The 12,679-nt window shown below is 44.7% G+C and overlaps 1 protein-coding gene across 1 annotated transcript; it reads right to left on the bottom strand.

The window, feature by feature from the left end:
• Positions 1–11,746: 11,746 nt before the first annotated feature.
• Positions 11,747–12,424, bottom strand: LOC142766059 (uncharacterized). The gene has a single exon (XM_075867875.1). It carries the CDS (start codon positions 12,422–12,424, stop codon positions 11,747–11,749), a length of 678 nt encoding a protein of 225 aa, XP_075723990.1.
• Between the last annotated feature and the right edge of the window lie 255 nt (positions 12,425–12,679).

The raw sequence follows: 12,679 nt of genomic DNA, 5'->3' as shown, positions 1-12,679 counted from the left end.
TTTTCATGGTGTTGGCACGCTTTACGACATAAGTTAAATAAAAAATTGTTGTGTCCGAGTTCGGCAAGTGCGCTTGTTACAAGGCCCGGATATGAAGTCATCGTTGCTGGTAAGCGCTTGCTGAAACAGCTTTTCATGAAAGGTACACATGTTACGTTCGTGTATTGCTGTAAAATATTCACTTGGGCAGGGATCAGCTATCTCAATATATCTGATTCAAAGTCGGCACATTCCAGTTGGAGGCCGCTCGATTGATGTGTCCTTGTGGTGTAGAAGAAGAGGCAACCACTGAAAAATTAGAGCTGTCACAGAAACACTTCTGCAAACGTACTGGCGAGCACCCTGACTTTGAAAAGCATTCTATTCGCATTCTATGCACAAAGGAATACCATAGAAGACACGCCATACATGTGTATTTCAAAGTGTTGTTTGATTTATTAACGTAAATTGGTACTACATTGTCGGCAAGAAACACACCTTCTGCCCGGTACGAATGCAGTCCATGAAAGCTCTCAGTAAAACATCAGTGACTAATTGAAGTTAAAGTATAGCTACATGAATTTGTAGCGTACGCAACAAACACACAGTGCACTAAGCATCATATAGGGTTTGCGAAAAACTTATTCGCGGTATTTCTTTATGAAAATTTTTTCCATGAAAAAACATTTCTTTAATGTTTTCGGTCAATATGGTGCTTCACTAAAATACACCACAATAGGCCCATGTTTTAGGGATACGTGTGCTTGTGCTTCACGAAACGTTTGATCGAGCAGGCAAACAGACTATTGGTTAAAACGAAATGCTCTTGTCCTGAAAACGACACAGCCGGTAATTCAGCCACCCGCCGCTCTAATGCATGGTTCCCGAATTGTCAATGATCAGTCGTGCGGGACTACGCTATATATCAAACTAGGTAAAATGCAATGTGCCGACAGGCATTTATGAAAAGGCGCGCGTGTCGGATTTATGCGGGACTGTTTAATTGAAAAGTGGGCGATCAGCGTAGGGTTCATGGAAATGACCAATACATATAGAACTCGAAGAAGACACGACGAGGTATCAGGTGGTTTTCATGGTAGCTAGAGTTTAAAGTTGCTAATGAAGTGGCTTCATGAAACTTCAGGACAAAATACTGGCCATTGGTTATGCGAGATCAGATCGTTGGTTAAACCTGCGGTCCCTCAGATGGGAGTATATTTCACCCGCGAATGAACATTGCAGCTTTCACTAAAGAGAGAGGGCAAGAAAAGGAAGGACGGGAGGTCAACAAGATATTGGCATTCAGAGAGAGAGAGAGATAAAGATGCAAGGAAAGGCAGGGAGGTTAACCAGACGCACATCCGGTTTGCTACCCTGCACTGGGCAAGGGATAAAGGGGAGAAAAGAGGTTGCAGAAAGATGAGAAGGTACACACAATCACGAGCACACTCGGGGAGCACACACAGTCTACAGGCGGTCGCTCAGGTTTGTTGACTTAAGGTAAAGTAGAAGTGCTTTAGTTGCTTTCTGCGCAACTGAGGCAGATGCCCAAGGTCCTAGTATCTTCTGCACACAAAAAGGTCCGGGGTCAAGTCGATTCAAAACCATCCGTAGCTGGCATCGCTGTGTGTCGTAGCAAGCGCAGCTGCACAGGACGTGTTCGATGGTCTCTCCAGGTCCGCAGTAGTCGCATGTAGGAGTGTCTGCCATACCAATGCGAAAGGAGTACACCTTTGTGAATGCAACACCCAACCAAAGGCGGCATAACAGTGTCGCATCGGAGCGGGAAAGTTGTGATGGTAGCTTTAGCTTGAGCGAAGGATCCAGTTCATAAAATTGACACCTTTGGAAGCTGGTAGACGACCAGAACGTGCGTGTGAGATCTCGAGCCTGCAGGTAAAGTTGTCTTGCTGCATCATTCCTTGATAGAGGAATCGGGACTACACGGGTTCCTTCATGGGCTGAGCGGGCTGCATCATCGGCTAATTGATTTCCGGTAATACCGATATGTCCAGGCAGCCATTGATAAATAATGTCATGCCCTCGTGCTAGAGCTTCATGATGGCAATGTCTTATTTCTTGTACCAGTTGGTCATGGCTCCTCCTACGCATGGCAGACTGCAAACTCTGAAGCGCTGCCTTCGAATCACAGAATATGACCCATTTTCCTGGACGTTCTTGAACGAGATATTGTAAAGCAGCCCTTATAGCAGCAAGCTCTGATGCCGTAGATGTAGTCATATGCGACAACTTAAACTTGATTGTCATTTCTGCAGCCGGAATTACAGCGGCACCTGATGAGCTGCTGGATGAGACGGACCCATCAGTGTATATCTGCGTTCGGTCTAACTACAACTCATGTAATAATAGCAGTGTTGCTTGCTTCAATGCTACTCTGGAGTGACTGCTTTTCTTTTTGATTCCCGGAATTTCTAGACGTACTTGCGGCTGGTCGAGGCACCACAAAGGGCATGCCGTTCTCGCAGCTGGCGTATATACTGATGGAATGCTGTTTAGGTGCTTGGCTATGACGTCTGAAAACGCAGCACGTGGTCTTCCGGAAGGTAGAAAGGCCAAGTGGTGGTCGGGGACACGGCTAGCATGTCGAATGTGCGCTCTGAGGCAAACCACAACTATATATGTCCTGACCGGATGGTCTTTGGCAAGCATGATTGTGGCATAAGTAGAAGCGCATCGGGGCAGTCCTAGGCAGATACGCAGTGCCTGACCCTGCAAACTCTCCAATGAATGAGTATTCAATTTGTAAGTGTTAGTCAGTACCGGCAAGCTGTAGCGCAATAGACCCCGAAATAGGGGCCTGTACAGCTGTAGCATGGAGGCCACAGAAGTTCCCCATGTTTTACCGCACAAGAATTTCATGATATGCACAATAGATAGTAGTCTCTTCTTCAAGTACGCACAATGTGGGCTCCACGAAAGACTTCTGTCGATTATTATACCCAGAAAACGATGCGTCCGTGCATATTTGACACTCTGCCCATTGATGTAAACAGGGTATGGCGTCATTGGTTTGCGTGTAAATGCCATCAACGCGCACTACACAGTTGATATATTTAGGCCTTGTTTCTGAAGGTAGGCTGTTGTGAGGATTGCTGCCCGCTGTATTCGTGCACGCACCTGAGGGCGAGTAACTGCAGCACTCCAGAGGCAAATATCATCGGCGTATATGGATAGGCACACCGACTTTGGCAGAACCTTCACCAGACCAATGAGGGCCACATTGAACAATGTGGGGCTTAAAACACCTCCCTGAGGTACTCCGCAGTAGGTGTAATGTTGGGCAGTTGTACCCTCATATGTTTGTACAAAGAAACCCCTGCCAGTCATATAATCTTATATCCATTGTAACATTCGTCCACCAATGCCCATTGCTGCGAGAGAAGTGAGGATGGCATCGTTAGCTACATTGTCATATGCACCCTTCACGTCAAGAAAGAGTGCCAGTGATATGCGCTTGCGACTTTTTTCTTGTTGAACAAATTTCGATAAGTCAAGGACACAGTCAATGGAGGAGCGGCCCCGACGAAAGCCTGCCATGCAAGAAGGGTATTTGGTGTATCGTTCCAAGTACCACTCGAGACGAAATAGAACCATTCTTTCCATCACAATTCCGAGGCAGCTTGCGAGGGCAATAGGGCGATACGCTGTCAAGTCCAATGGTGATTTTCCCAATTTCAAAAGTGGTATTAATTGACCTATTTTCCATTCTCGGGGAACACTGCCGCTGAGCCAGGAGTTGTTGAAGCATGGTAAAAGTTCTTTTCTAGCTTTTTGTCCAAGGTGTCCCAACGCACTATAAGTAATACCATCAGGACCTGGCGATGACATGTGCTTAGAAGCGACTAACGCACCTTCCAGTTCTTCCATGGTGAACGGCATGTCCATTTCTGGTAATCGCGTCTCAGGAACGACCACGGCGTCGATGCTCTCGTTCATAATATTCCCGGCAACTCTCGTGCAAAATTCTTCAGCCACCTCGAGTTCTGTTTTTCCATGATGGAGTGCCAAAGCTTTAAAAGGGTGCCGTTGTTGTGGAGGAGCGAAGAACAAGAACTGTTCTCCAGATATATGACAGTGGTTTATGAGGGTCTAGAGATTTGCAGAATGCTTTCCAGCGTCCGCTCTCCAGTTTGTAAATGCGTCGTTGAATCTTTTTCTGGAGCCGCCTTGCTTCCCTCAGATCGTAAATTGATCTTGTGCGTCTGTATCGTCGTTCAGCACGCCTTCGTATAGCTCGTAATTTTTCCAGTTCGATGTCAAACTGTGTTACTTTAAACGAAAATGGTAATTTACATTTGGACGCTTGCATAGCTTCCACTATGGTATTTTCCAGGCTGCAGGCGAGGCCTTCTTGGCAAGCATTCTCAACACGCGATGCAAACATCGACCAGTCAGTGCCAATTGCAACACCGCAAGAGAAATTTTTTATGATACCATCGATCGTCACGTAGGTGGGTATGTGATCACTCCCATGAGTCTCAATATCGCAAAACTACTTAACTGTGTGAGAGAAGCACCGTGACACCAATGTCAGGTCAAGGCAACTGCCATACGTGAGACCCCGCAGATATGTGGGGGTACCATCGTTCATGATGGAAGGTCGTAATCGGAACCGAATGTAACAATGTTCCGGCCCCTGGCATTCATCCTAGTGCTCCCCCAAAGCATGTGATGGGCGTTGAAGTCACCGGTGATGATCAAAGGCCCATCGGTTCTCATTAGGATGTCTTTTAATCTGTCGCAGTCAAATCGCGATGACGGAGATATATATCCACCAATAAGCGTGAACGAAACTGCATTCTTCTTCACACGAAGACACACATACTGATTGTCGTCATTTGAACTTATTGGGTGCGAAAGATAAGTCAAGTCTGTGCGAATGTAAACAATTACTTTGCTTCGTTCTTTGCAAGCGGCTGAAGAAAAAGCTTCATAACCGGACAATCTACAAGGCGTTGATACGTTTGGTTCACATATGACAAGTATAGAGAATTGATTGGCCCGAACAAATTGGCGAAATTCCGAGATACGGGACTTCATGCCTCTGGCATTCCACTGAAAAATCGACGCACTTTTAACTTCAGTGCGGAAGATGAGATTTTGTTGAGCCATTGCGCCTATACGAAGTTAGGAAGAACTGGATTCAGTGCATCCAGTATTTGAAGTGCACTCTTAGCAGACGGAGATTGTATGCTGCTCAGTAGCTTGCGAATTGTCGCAATTAATGATTGCACGATTGCAGCCACTTGCCTGTCTTGGTTGGAAAGATCTCGAACCGGGACGATTTCAGTCACATGCCTGTCTTGGTTGGAAAGATCTCGAACCGGGAGCGCGGACTGGCCGTCATGAAGCTCCTTCGGTTCGCTTGATGCTGCTTCCCTTTGAAGTGCAGGCCACTCTGTCGCAGTTAGGGTATGCTCACTGGCTTTGTCCTTTACAGCCTTTCCCACGGCATGTGGTCTGGGAGGCAAAGGAGGTGGTACTGATGAGGGATCCCGCAAACGTGTCGAGGAGGTAGTGGGCGTCCTCGAAGACTGACGTCGACGTGAACGACGCCTTCTGACTTTAGCTGCGGCTTCTCGATGAGATGAGTAAACGCGCACCATCTCCTTCAAGATGGCAATTTCCTTCTGAATCCGCGGGCAGTCCTTCGATGTGGCTTCATGGGATTCATTGCAATTAGTGCATTTCTTGACAGTTGCGACGCACTTATCCGCTTCATGGTGCTCAGCGCAGCGGTGGCATACCACCGAATTCTCGCAGACGCTGCTCACATGTCCAAGTTTCATGCATTTACGGCACTGGAGAGGCTTCGGAATGAAAGGCCGCACAGCATGTCTGAAGTACCCCACCTTCTCATGAGAGGGGAGTGATGTGCTCTTAAACGCAATCTTCACACAGCGAGACTTGCCTAGCCGGGTGACATCAACAATTGGAGTATCAGTTGTTGACTTGACAAGAAGGTGTAAGTCCTTATTGGAAATAGCGACATCAATGTCATAGATCACGCCGGTTACTACATCACATCCCAAGGGAACATGAGAGCGCACCTGGTTGCTGTCCAAGTCAGTTACACTGCGCAGAACGCCCAACGCACTTGCGTGCAAAACGTCCACAGCCAGTATATTCTTTCTGGCGTTCACTCTTATGTCCGTGGTCTCATTTGGCACGAGCGTTTCCAGAGACCTCGACACAGACTGTCTGTTAAGGCGTTTCATGCTGACGGTAGGAAGTGCAGGCAGAAAAAGGATGGTATAAGTGTTCGATTTTGGCGCTTCACTTACAGTTTGAATAGTTGAGGATGAGGATGTCCTCATGTTCCTTCTCTTCGCCTTGCGGCTCAGCACAGGTTGGAAACCGTCATCTGAGAAGTCCTCACTGCTGAGATAGTAAGCATGAGTATCTTCACTGTCGCTGTCGCTCGCTTGTCCCATCCGCTTCCTGGAGGCGGTCGCCGCTGACGCCGCTGGTGCCGGCAGGCGCCCGGGGTGGTCTACTTCCATCCCCTCCAAGGGAGCAGCGGAAACTGATCAACAAACTTAAATTACAACTGAAATACGCCGGAGTTAGCAGAAATAGCTCCTATTCAAAACACACTTCTTCTATTGGCATTCAACTTGCTACACAGCATTGGGGGTGGGGTTTAGAGGCGAGAAAGAGGGAGATTGTAGTGAAAAAAAACTTACAAAAAAATTTTAACTGCACTTAGGAGAAAACAAAAACTCACACAGTAAGGGCCTTCACTAAATGTGTGCTGTGAGCTGCAAGCTGAAGTCGTGTACTTTAAGGAGTTCGTCACAAACCTTATTATATATCCTAAGTCGGGTCATCAGCGTGTTTAACCAGCAAGTGAAAGACACTTCCACTTTTTTTTATTTCGCTGTTATTCTTCTTATATAGGTTTGCTAAGCTGGGATGTGCAAAGAAATGTGTTCTCGTGCAACATTTTTTTTTGCGACGAATAGATCTCAGTAGCAATTGGAAAGGTAATGGTATAAAAATATTCTTAAACACAATATTAAACGCTCTTGTCGAAGAAAGATCGAGTTTTCCACATTTTATTGGATTCATTACAGGTTTGCTGATATGTCAATTATTCACTCAGATTTTCAAATCACAGGTAAAACAAAGGGTGTGTGAGGTGAATATTACATGCCACTTTTAAAAGAGACCAATGGATTGGGAAAATCTTTTTACTTCTTTGCTTCACTTATCTCGCTGCAGTTTGTCAGCACAGCGAACGCGAAGAGCTCCCAGAGGGCTCTGCAGCTTTCAGCACTGGTTACAATTTAGTATTCTTATCATCAATGCCTCAGGATTTTCTCATGATCAATTGAATGGTGTCCCAAATGTAAAAAATAACTAAATTAGAAGCGTCCGATAAGGGATGCGTTCAGCAAACGATCGCTGCTTTAGGAAAAATATTGATAAAGTATAAATGGATTTAGTGGAGGTTACGTTTGGTCACGAGAAGAATTATGTGCGAAACAATCTTGAAATATACAGCTGGAAACTGTTGTTAATAAATAAGTCGAAGTACTGAGGAGCTTAACGCAAGTCATTCGTACATTTTACACTGGTCAGCTGCTGTACTGAATTGCGTAGTATCAGTTTTACGGATCTGTTTTTCTTGTTCTGGAATACAAAATATTGCGCCTGAATAAACTGATAAAATTTTGGTCGTAATCCAGGTGCCAGTTCGTTAGCGCGTGGTGATTACCCAAGCAACGCGCAACGCCACCGTTTACGTCCTGTTATTATAATGGATGACAAAACCCGACACGAAATGGCTGTGATTTCCCGTAGCCTAATACCTGTAATTACGGCAGTTTTCACTTGTGTGCGTAGCGTAATATAATTACTGCTTGTAATTTAATAAAGACTCTACAGAGATTACATTGTCGCCTGGATGGTTATGTCTGAGGTCTGTGCGAGGCTGTCCTTACAAAGTAGCCGTTAGTTTGGTGTAACTATAGAGGTTCTGCATACAGGTAGCGCCTTAAGGCTGTATAAAACCTGCATTGTCACTCTTCCTCGTTTTTTCCTGAGTAACTGCGCCCATATTCGCGGTTTATTGTACGTTTAGGCCTACAGTATATGTAGAACATCCCGAACATTTTCTGCATTACATAATTTATAGATTTTGATATTGATGATCTTGTGGGGTGTTTTGAGCGACAAAAACGCTGATGGATGATAATTAGTTCTTGACACGTGTAGAAGTAATCCTAAACTTTTAATGATGCTATTATTGAAGCTTTATTTTACTTGTGAAAAAGTTAAATCCACCTGTCAATACCTCATATTGTGAAAGTTTTGGTCGTTAGCAGGTACTTCTAAGGAGCGAGTCAATTTCATTGAGTGAAGCTGAGAAGTGCAGCAGTTTGCACGACGCAATTCTGTGCAATGATAAGCGTGGCGATTTCCAAAATGCATTTTAAATGTGTTTTTCTAACGATGTAATACATTGAATTGAGACTGCTTGGAGGAGCGACTATGTGCGGGCTACAATAAATTGTGGCATTGTTTGTAACTTATACGTCTATCTGGCTGATTCTAAAAAGTCAGAGCATCCTAAACAGTTAAAGCGTGGGCAGTTCCGTACCTTGAGCAAATAAAATAGGACCGAAAAATGAAGTTGCAGTGAACATGTATAGCGGCACACTTTAAAGGCTTCGAGATGCATCAAAGCACACTGTGAAGGAAGGCAACGAGATTCTTAGGAACTATATAATACCCAAAAGGCGGGAGATTTAAATCCTTCCTACATACTAATGGAGACTCCAGCCAGCGACTTCAAGTTTCATAGCTTAAGAGCATTCAAAAAGCAACGACTTCTAACAAGAAAGTGTGCCTTTTTACAACGCTGGGCAAGGGGCATTCAAGCCCCTCAAAAGGAAGCACTGATTGAATTTTGTTTTATTTGCAGCCTGTTTTTTTTTTTCACTGAACAAAACTGCTGACGGTGGAAGATCTTACTCTGAGTTCAGAAGTATTGGTCTGAAAGCTGAGGTTCAAAATATTGATAAGAAAATATGGCTTAGCTCCAGTATTCAGCATATAGCTCAACATTTCTTTGTTTGGTTAAAAGAAGCTATTGGTGTGGCTTAACTTGGGGCACTTCTATATTGCTTCACATCATAAGTGCAATTCTCCACATACCTCGCGATAAATAGACAGGCATAGCTGCGTTGTGCTAGGGCTCTTCTCAGAACAGGACAGCGTTAGTCGGTTTGTTGCAGTACACGTATGAAATATACGTTTTTGTTGGGTTCCTACATATTTCAAGGTTTACTATAGCGTCTCTCGCTTATTTCAGGTGGCACGATACCAGTAAGGTGTTACGTCCACTCTCAAATAAAGAAACCTTGTTATCAAGAGATGGCCGCTTCATTGTGGCTACAGTACGACTGACACAAATGACACGCAAAAGAAGGCACAGAGCATGGCGCTGTCTGCCGACCAAAGTTCTTTAGACGAAACAAACTTGTCTGCGGTTCATCCAATCCGACTGTTTTGTATTGGGGCTGCAAATTTCACGCCTACCTACTTTTCTGGCGCAGGGGAGGTAGTCTGGAGTGATTTCTACAGGTTTTGGCTGGCACTTCCGAGAGTGGTAATTATCACAGTTTTTCTTTTTGTTAAAGCAGATTGATATGAGCAATCATAAAGAAGAAGCTATTCTATGGTGCAAGCGCCTTAAGTTATTGCGTTACATACAACCAAACACATCACCGTCAAGGGCACTTCAGGAGTAGCACAACCTTCTATGATGTGCCAGCCATCTCGTCGGAAGTCAGTTATAAATTGCCGAAATATGACGTCTTTCCTCTAATACAGCAAAAAATCAGAATAAAACAAAAAGTAACACAGAAGTGTGAACCACAAAACAGCCCGTCTTATTGCTTTGCTGTCTTGATTCACTTGCCCCAGACGTACCGTATATAGATGAATTCCGTTATGTAAATGTCTTATATTTATGTATATGCTTGTCGCAGCAAACTCGAAGTACGACTAAAAAATGAAATACGCATACAGTTCTGCAAGATACAGTGTCTTGGGTATATAGGTTATATGACTCATTCATCTACTTCATATGACACGATAGTGACGCTATTCGCCTCATTTTTACTTGAACTCGCTGTTATTTATTGCCGTCACGTGTTCCCGGCAACTCCGGCCTATGCTCATTGAACAAGCATACGCTTTAATAATGTGATATTGCGCTTCATCTGACATACGATGCCTTAAGGTGTAGCAGCACCAGATTGAAGTTGGATAACCTATAAAATTGTGCCGAAAGTTAGCTTCCCGCTTGCAATGCCAAATAACGCTTACACGAAGCACAGTATTTTCGAAATCAACCAAGACTGCTGCTTCGAAGAGAACTTTTCGTATGCGAGAATATAAGCTACGCGCTGTTTAAATATTTACTGTTCTTCAACTTAAGGGATGGTCGTGCAAACGCTGGGACAAGAAGGACGTTCAGACTCTGCTAATTTACCAAGTAGCTTATCTCTGTCATTCCTGTGAGTCGGCATAATCACGTATACAGGATTTTTTAACGCATAAGGCTAACACATGCGCCCAGGATTGTGTGAACAGAAAAAAAAACTCCAGGCCTGCACAGAAGGCACACCACAGTCACTGGTAATGCTAGAAGAGTGACCTTTCACAGTTTTTTTTAACGATTATTGAGTAACTGCTGTAAGCACAGGAAAACAACATTTTGTGACAGTAAGATATTGGAGTCCCGTTAGCTTTGTTACCTCTTTATTTGTGATGCGCATAATACTGGTAGCATTCACTAAGAAGTTCTGCAGTTTTACTAGGTAGAAATATAGTTTGAAGCGTCGACCTGTTGACTGATCCTATGGTCATATACATAAGTGCAGCATTATTCTTTGTCATGACTGCGCAGCGCATCTTTATTTGAAACAAGCCTTCTGCTGCCATTGCGACCGCCTGTATTGTATCGCTTTATTGGCGTTTCAAACAAGTGTCACTGCACCACATTTTTTTTTGCGTTAGAAGAAGGGCGCCATGCTCGATAGCTTAGTCTTATTAATATATAAACGCCACTGCATAATAGCGATCCCTTAGTACTCTGGCATAGTAATCAAGGAAAGTAGGCCTGGTCCTATTTGTTTGCTTTTTCATTTCGGTAACCTTATTCAAACGGAACGTCCTCGGCCTAAAGTGGGGGTGGAAGGCACTGCCATACGTAATCAGGAAGTGAAATTATTTTCTGTACTTACTGGCAAGTGCCTTGCAGGCCCAGTTTCATGAAATTAATCGCGCAGAGTTCTGAACTCGTGGAATGACCTCGCATGAATGTTATCGCCTCAACTAACTTCACCATAGTGTAGCGCGGTAATCAGGGTTCTTACTTTCTTTCAGTCTCGTTTTCGCAAGAAGCCGCATTGTTTGCGATACTTCTTAATAATGAAAGTCTCCGAAGTAATTGGAATGGCGTTTACTTTGTTGCAACATGGGAAACGCTTTCAAAGCAGCAGGTTCACAGTACATCTACTATAAGTGACTTCCTTGGATTACGGCGTTCTCCGAATATGCAATGAGCTCATAGCTAATTCATTGTTCGCCAGTGTCGTGCCTTGTTTTGTATATTGTAGACGCTTTAGGCTATCCCGTATACAGTATATAGGAAGATGATGCCTTCAGGCTGGAATGAACCACATATTAAGAATGTCAATCATCAAAAGCAAACGCTAGATGGAGAACTTTTTTATTGTTGAGCTTTGTTGAGCTCGATGGAATCTAGGCAGATGCGTACTTTATCTTTCTTAACGACGGTGACCATGTGACTTGACCAGTCCGTTGGACCCCTTACCTTAGTTATCACGCCTTGTTCTTCCATACGCTTGAGCTCTTCCTTGACTCTTTCCTGAAGGGCCACGGGAACTCGCCTGGCTGGCACGACGATTCCAATGGCTCCGGGCTTTAACTTCATTGCGTACTCTTCGCCTTTAAGCTGTCCCAGTCCACTGAAGACTTCTGCGAAAGGTTGAGCCGCTGGGTACAACTGTTGGACGTGAACATTTTGCACGCGGCAAATAAATCCTAGGCGTTCCGCCACTAATCCACTCAGAGTCACAGGCACATTTTGTTCGACCACAAAAAAAGTTTCTTCGTGCTCTTTGCTGTTAGCACGTAGGCGCAGCCGAATTTTTCCTATCGCTGGGGTCTTATGGCCGAAGAAGGCGGTGAGGGTCGCGTGGCAGGTTTGCAGGAGCCCATTGCTAAGCTTTTTTGAGTCTTTGCTTGAAATTACGCAGCAGTTAGCACCCGTGTCTAGCTTGCACGTGAATTGGCAGCCTTCGATGTCAACTGCTGCAGTCCAGTTATCTCCCGCTGCGACTGCGCATACGGTCAAAGCTTCCAAGAAAAAATTTTCTTCATCCATTTGTAGTTCGTGCAGCTCTTTTTTCACGCCTCTGTTTTGTCGCCGCACCGACGATCTACATGCTTGAGCGAAATGATTACGCCCCCCGCAATTTTTGCAGGTTTTTCCTGTAGCCGGGCACCTTGCGTTACCGTGCGCGCTATAACCGCACCGACTACAGTGATGCTTTTGGGTGCTGACGGCCTGAATAACTGCGGCGCTTGCTGCTTCTGTGCCTTCATTAATTTCTTTAAACTGCTCCTTCCCAATTTCTTG

The sequence above is a fragment of the Rhipicephalus microplus genome, chromosome 6, assembly GCF_043290135.1.
Source record: "Rhipicephalus microplus isolate Deutch F79 chromosome 6, USDA_Rmic, whole genome shotgun sequence".
NCBI lineage: Eukaryota > Metazoa > Arthropoda > Arachnida > Ixodida > Ixodidae > Rhipicephalus > Rhipicephalus microplus.
This window is presented reverse-complemented; position numbering and strand designations above follow the sequence as displayed.

What these genes read in the sequence shown, in the direction of transcription:
- LOC142766059 (XM_075867875.1), bottom strand. Translation starts at nt 12,424, where the DNA reads ATGGATGAAGAAAATTTTTTCTTGGAAGCTTTGACCGTATGCGCAGTC.